Below are 7500 nucleotides of genomic sequence, written 5' to 3' on the forward strand. Positions count from 1 at the left end.
AACTCCTTAGTATGAACGGTTGAGGATGAAGACCAACACGAGAGTGACTAATGCTGTGAATGAGTTCTCGATTGTTCTGATCTGGTAAAAACAGCACATTATCGATTGACCTGACTGGAAAGGATCATTAAACACGTTAATGAAATAGTTTTTGTTTTGTGATCAGTAAAGAAGGCTCGTCGCCCTTTGTTTTGCCGGGCGAACTGGTGTGTATCATAGGAGAAAACGGCACAAATTGGAGCAGATAATGAGATATGAAGCATTTGTGATCACTAAGCATTATTAATTCTCGTCTCTTACGTTAGAGAATGTCAAAATCATACATATAGTAAATGGAATTATTAGCTGGGAAAATCTTTAACTAATTGTAAATATGATTAGATTTGATCATTTTTTTGTAACAACTCACCCCAAGTTGCAATTGTGGGAATCAACTTTTCGAAATAATAATAGTTGACAGAAACAAGCATGTCTAAATATTAAATAAAATCTTACTTAAATATGAAGCAAGGAATGCATAGTTAATTCTTTTCGGCATTGTTTTTGTCATTCGAAGCTGAGCCGACCCCTTTGAGTGAAGAACTCGTTCTGATCTGAGGGCACCTTTAAAGCTCCTATTGCTTATCTAATTTCAGAAAAAACCATATGACAACCAAATATTTCTCCCCAAAATCGTACGAAAGCTATTTGAGATCCATAGACAGAATGCGCTTTGTTAATAAAACCATATTTTCAGTGGCAACTGTCAAGGTCAATCGAAGAGAAACAAGCGAGTAACTTCATGAAAACAAGATGAAAGTCTAACCAATTCTAGCAGTGATTTTTTTTTAATTCTAAATAATCTCAAATAAATTTGCAAAGCCCATCTTTTATTAAGAAACTTTAATTTGTCTGAACTATTTCAAAATCTTGTATTTTTGGTCAGGTAACTGCGGCCCATAATTACAGCAACGCAACTGAGTTAACTTGCCCAGATGTCGGCATCAGCACTTGGACAACATTCCAAGGACTTCACAAAATGTTCGCATTGATAGACCGACAATCAGACCACTTTAGTTATCGCAAGTTAATTTGTTTTTACAGGCTTTGCTGAATTCGTCACACGGAGATAACAACATGTTTTGGTATTCGACCTGAGGGTAAAAAGACAGTGAAGAGATCGCAGTAGACTAAATAACTGAACTCGCCTTAACGACAGTCTCGACAAAGATATGAGTAGTCTACTAGCGTCAACGGCCTACAGTCGATGATCATGACTAACTCAATTCGGTTTTTGAACTAAAAAAGAAAAAAAAAAACGTTTTAAGTAAGAATAGGTGGGCGATGAGATAATTTTCTTTTTCTACTTCTTTCTAAGAATTTGACCTTTGAAGTGATTTGCAACACACAAGAGTTGTAGTGAAGGGAGCTTGCATTTTGCTGAAAACAGAAAAACTAGTTAAGACTATTTTATTAGTTATTTTAACTTCCAAAATGACTCACTACATATCTTTTTTCGAAAACTCTCTTTGTCACATTGATTATATCTTTAATTGATGCCTTGGCTGGCTACTAGTTTAAATTTGTTTTCAGCAGGCGGAGGTTGCCACAGGTCAATGAAGTCCTGAGAGTAAACATCACGACAAAAAAGAGATATCACAAGTGAGCTGCCTTTTGCTTATTCTGTGGATAATTACGTGCTCTTTAAAGCAGAAAGAAAAAAATTGTTGTTTGAGTTAAGAATAGGAGAAAAGGTCTTTTCTTGTAGCTCTTTCTAAGAATTGGATCTTTGGGTGATTTCACCTGACGTCATGGCCGCCATGTCGGTGAAAAGAACAATAGCGAAATAATAATTGACTCGATTATTATACAAATAGATCTCTATCGTTTTGGCACCAAACTAGCCGTCTTATCACGTGATTCCAATTAAAGAATATCGGACTCAAGGGGGAGGGGTCCATTTTAATAAAAAGAACAGTACGGTTTGTCAAAACTAATTTATTCGTTATTGTAAGTTTCAAAATGACTCTACTGATTTTGTTTTGAAAACTCTTTTTTACGGTCACACTGATCGGATATTTAATGATTGACACCATGGCAACTGCGTAGTTTTGTTTTCAGCACACATAGTGAGGTTAGTGCGGGTCAATGAACATCATCAGTGAGTAATCAATGAGTACAGCCAGTGCCTTATTTAGAAAGAGTTATGAAATCCTTTTGTGTCAATCTTGGCCTTTAGTAACGACGCCAACCACACCCAGCTCAGAACCAAACTCGACAACGATCAAACACGAATTCAAAATGAATTTCAAAGAAGTGTTGACTCCCAAAACTGTTAACAAGTACAGTTTTGCAGCAGTTTTCTTTTGGATTTTACTCGATGGAATTGTGTGTGCGATATTTTTAGACATGGAGACCAATGAATCAAGATTCGACTACCGCTGCGATGTGAAAACCGGCAGCGACAAGGATTTCATCCGAGCAAAGTGCTTCGACCAGTACCAAAAGAAATTTAACAAACTCGGCATTCCTCTCTACGCCTTCGTCATTGTTAATTTCTCCTTGATTTCCATGGTGTCCCTCATATACTCGCAGTGCGTCAAGTCAACAGTTAATAGACTCGAGGGCAGCTGCAAAGATGTTAAAGGAGAGCGCAGGAATCCAAGCCGTGGGCTGTTTGTTGCGTATTTATCTCAACTTGCCGCAAAATTTGCTCTGGGGATCATTTTCATTGTCTTCCTGGAGACCGATTTACTTTATCCCAGGCATTTTCCCGCAGATTTTACCTGTCTTGTTAAAAAAGATAACGATTCGGGACACCTATTTACGAACCAGACACAGTCAACAGTTCACCAAATTGAATGTATCAGTCAGAGAGCAACGAATAAGAATTTCTGGACCAATGCTGTCACAGTGGTGAACGGCATTTTCGCATTTTTTGCTTTCGTGGAGATTGTCTGGATCTTATCACGAGCTAAGAGAGCAAGAAACTTTATGGACAATGGCCAGTTTTATGCTGATCATTTGAGATCGAACTCGGATAAAAAACACGAAACACCTCCAGAACAAATACGGTTAACTGAACCTCCAGTGGTAACCATCAATATCCGAAATATTCCTTCACCGGAAGTGCCTTTGGACAACTCAGAACTCCCTCGAGAGCAACTTGAACTCCCAGAAGCCATTAAGAAAATGAAGGATGATTGCTTAAATTTCACGGAGCGACTGACTGATCTAAACCACCCTTTTACACATAAGCCAGGCGAAGGCCCGAAACCCAATGATCTTAAAATTGATCAAATCTATGTCAATGTGGCAATGCATGAAGGCAGAGCTGAACATGTCTTTGCGAAAGACAGAAGCGAACTGCTTAAACAATACCCGCCCGATTCCAAGAACTGTGTCTATGCCAAACCAGAGGATGTTATTGACAAAGAACACAAGAACGTCCTTGTTGTTGGACGTCCTGGCGTAGGAAAGACATTGCTAAGCACTAAAATCCTTCGAATGTGGGCATCTGGTGAAGCGTTCAGTGGAGAACAAGATGACAAAACTAACATTGTTGTTGTGTTCCTCATGAAATTCAGGCGATTTACCAGCAATCTAGTGATTAGTCTCCGTGAACTGTTGGCTAAAGCAGAAATAGTTGAACACTTAGTTGAAGCTATGTGGGATTTCGTCATTAAGAACCCAAGCCGAGTTCTTTTTATTTTTGACGGAGTCGATGAGTATTCTGCGAAAGAGGATATCGCTAGAAAAGACCACACATGTTACAAGAATGAGTTGCAGGAGAAGATGCCCGTTTCCGCTTTATTCAACAAACTAGCGGGAGGAGAACTTCTTGATGGTGTAAACATAATCACAACAACACGACCAACGGCAGTGACCTGTGTTGAACATGTGAAATTTGATAGAACAGTCGAAATTCTCGGATTTACATCGCAAAAGATTGAAGACTACGTCGAAAAGTTTACACGAGGTGTTCGCAACGTAAAGGACAAAATTTGGGGACACATTAAGTCGAACATGAACCTGTTTTCATTGTGCTACATCCCAGTGCACTGTTTCCTCATTTGTTCTTGTCTTTGGGAAATTATCAGGGCTACAGCACACACCCGGCTCCCTACAAGAATGACTGAGATTTACACGATGGTTGTAAAGATTCTCTTCTTTAAGCACAACCGGCAAAGCAGTGCTCAAGGTAACTTGAATCTCAATGAGTACATGTACTTGCCGTTTAACGAGCTCCCAGATGATGACAACGAGATTTTCAAGAGACTGGGAGAAATTGCCTTTGAGGGAATAAAACAAGGAAGATTGCTCTTTGAGTCAAGCGAAGTCAGTGGACTGGAAGATTGTGGACTTCTTCACAGACTACCCGACGCCAAATCCTCGCGTTTGAGTGAGCCGCCGAAAGCCCAATACTGCTTTACACATTTAACACTGCAAGAATTTTTCGCTGCAAAAAATGTTGTGGAGTCCTTGAGTAAACGAAAACTAAAAAAATTTGTGTCAAAACACATTAACGATGGTGCATGGCAAATGGTGCTGCAGTTTGTGGCTGGATTACTCAAGCCTGATCCAGAAACAAAGAGCTCAAACAGCGACATTTTTATCAAACTGCTTCCTATGTCGACTAAGAAGTTTTCCGAGTGGGAACTGATGCATGATGACTCGTTACCAGAGACAAAAACACTGACCTGTTGGCCAGCTAGAAAAGACAAACAGCTAGCACTGAACTTATGTAAGTGTTTGTACGAGATTGATGATGAAAAACAGCAGGCAGTGTTACAAAACAAAATTAAGCAAATTGGCTTTAACGCCGTAGATTTTAGTGTCTGTTCACTCGGGCCTGTTGACTTTGCTGCTGTCTCGCATTTCTTAGAAAATGCTTCGGGAGTTTTGAGTATGAATTTGTACGGGAATGATCTTGGTTCATTGGGTGCAAAAGAAGTGCAAAAGTTTCTTGTCAATACTGGATGCAAACTAAACAGCTTAAACCTCTGGAATAACAAGTTAACTGATAAAGCAGCCGAGTATTTATCAGCAGCACTAAAGCACAGTAATTGCAAACTAAACTACTTAGACCTCGCAGATAACGAGTTAACTGATAAAGCAGCCGAGCATTTATCAACAGCACTAAAGCACAGTAATTGCAAACTAAACAGCTTAAACCTCTGGGATAACGAGTTAACTGATGAAGGAGCTGAGCATTTATCAGCAGCACTAAAGCACAGTAATTGCAAACTAAACTACTTAAACCTCGGGCGTAACAATATAACTAATCAAGCCGCCTTCCGTAAATCAGTGGAGCATATTAATTGCAAAGTTTTTGTTTGAATAAACTTAAACCCTAAAAACACGCAGTCGTTTCATTTCGATGTTTTTTAGCTTACGAAATTGAAAGTTTGAAGTTAGGACGGTAACTAAATCAGTACGAGAAAAACTGAAGCTTAAAATATTTCAACCCTTTGAATATATAAAAGGAACCATGGATTCGTCAAAGCTTTTTTAAATAACAAAATTATTATAGGTTCAAAATGATAACAGATGAATGAACAATACAAGAGCAAACAAGTCAAACAAATTTGACAGTAAATTTTGTTTATTAGATTGTGATATACAAGCAATTTCATTTAAAATTCAGGTTACCAAAAATAGCTTCACCAAGACAACATATCCAACTACTTTGTAAACCAAACAACTTTTTTGAAGTGTCCATGGTCTCTGTGTAAAACATTTCAAAGCTCAGCTCCTTGGACTTCTTCCCAATGAACCTTTGATTATTCAATGCTTAAGTAACTTGAATTTGTACTGATAAAGTCTTTAGTTGCATGCTTCACTTGCACTTTTTGTATTAAGTCCATTCTGAACTGATAGCACAGGATCGTGTGTCAAAGGCGCCATCGAGCATATTTAATTTCTCTTGATATTCAACTACTTTGCTGATGTCATCTACGGATCCAAATGAACCAATCAAAAAGAAGTTTTGTGTTTCAATTAACCAATCACAGAAAGACTGAAAAAGTGTCTCGTCTTCTAAGAGGTCCAACTTTTGACTGAAATGAACCAATCAGGAGAGTTGAGGTGAAATTTGGATCCTAACTTTCACAGATTTTCACTTTGTGAAAAATTTTAATACTAGTAACCACACCACAGGGTGTTGCTATAAAGGGTAGTAAAGAAAGTAGTTGTCCTTCGGGGAAGACAACAATGAAATAGTTTAAAAGTTTGTAAATAATATTTCAACCTTTACTTTTTAATTGCTTTGTAACATTATTATCAATACAAAACCAAAGATTTGTCAAAATGCATGCTTGAAATTGTTTGCAAGTAATAGTTCATACTCTGAGGATTCTTGGTAACATTTGTAAAAGTAGTTGTGGTTTAATTAAAATTTTGAGAGGATGAATTTTGTGTCTGCGTATGAATTGTCTCACTTTGACGTGTCACTTTGTCTGTGTTTTGAGTCCTACTCCCCCAAAAATTATTCATTTGAAAATACAAAAACCCGAAAGAAACTCCACCTTTAGTAATTTATTGCTTTTGCCATTTTAACCCGAAGGTTAACTTGAATCAGGAGCCATAATCAGGCTCCTGCTTGAATACATCCTAATAACGCTTAGGAGGGAGATAATCTCGTACCCAGATCTTCCACGGTCATACGGAGTGAGTGAGAGTCAGAGTCAGAGTGAGATCTGGGTACGAGATTAGGAGGGAGAAAGACCCGAAGTTAGCTAATCCCAACACAATACGTGCGGTTACACTCACAATGGTAAATGCCATTTCCCATGGTAAATTATCCCGCGGTGCCTCACACTTGAGTTTTAGTATACCGCGTTAATTAGGGGTCACACGTTACGAAGATTACCAAGGTAAAACGAAATCTCACGCAATTCATTGGCGGGAAATTTAATCACAACTTCATCAGCATAGCGATTGGCTCTTGTACCTCGAGCATCAAAACACCCTTCCAACTTCCCACGTTAAATGTCATGGGCGCTTCCACTGATCTTTTTGACGTATCCATGGATATTTAACACGGGAAATTTACCTCGGGAAGCGTCGGTCACACTACTAAATACAGTTTCCCGTGGTAAAAAGGCAATTTACCACGGTAAAAGTGCCCCGTGTAACCGCACCTAATAGCTCCGGTTTTACACCCCTCCCTAAACAATACCTCTTTGCATGCAAGCGAGGCTGTGATGTAGCACCATGACCCCACCCACGATAGGAAGAGTTGTGACTTTACAGAAGAAAACGCAGGAATTTCGTATTTTTTTGTTACCTTCGTTTTTCTTTTCGGCCAGATTCTGCAATGTTATGACTTTCTCGTCATTCGTGCATACAAATCCCCTCCCCTCCCCTCCCCACCGGTACACGAGTTAGAAGAAGGCACAGACCCTGGCACCATTGCAGTTGAGTTACAGAAGAATCAGCAAGCGAAATCGCGGGACTTCAGTCTTGAGATAGATTATCGCGGTTTAAATGGAATGTGAAATTTCCACCAAGAAGCAAAAT

The 7500-nt window shown here is 38.9% G+C and overlaps 2 protein-coding genes across 2 annotated transcripts in view; both read left to right on the forward strand.

Annotated features, from left to right (window-relative positions):
• The window catches only part of LOC137968957 (ATP synthase subunit C lysine N-methyltransferase-like), a 112852-nt gene that overhangs the window by 89726 nt on the left and 15626 nt on the right, over nucleotides 1–7500 (forward strand). The gene's annotated exons all lie outside the window — the stretch shown is intronic.
• LOC137967319 (nucleotide-binding oligomerization domain-containing protein 1-like) lies at nucleotides 2239–6391 on the forward strand. The gene has a single exon (XM_068813837.1). It carries the CDS (start codon nucleotides 2281–2283, stop codon nucleotides 5317–5319), a length of 3039 nt encoding a protein of 1012 aa, XP_068669938.1. The 5' UTR covers nucleotides 2239–2280; the 3' UTR covers nucleotides 5320–6391.

Source organism: Montipora foliosa, chromosome 8 (assembly GCF_036669935.1).
Source record: "Montipora foliosa isolate CH-2021 chromosome 8, ASM3666993v2, whole genome shotgun sequence".
NCBI lineage: Eukaryota > Metazoa > Cnidaria > Anthozoa > Scleractinia > Acroporidae > Montipora > Montipora foliosa.

What these genes read in the sequence shown, in the direction of transcription:
- LOC137967319 (XM_068813837.1), top strand. Translation starts at nt 2,281, where the DNA reads ATGAATTTCAAAGAAGTGTTGACTCCCAAAACTGTTAACAAGTACAGT.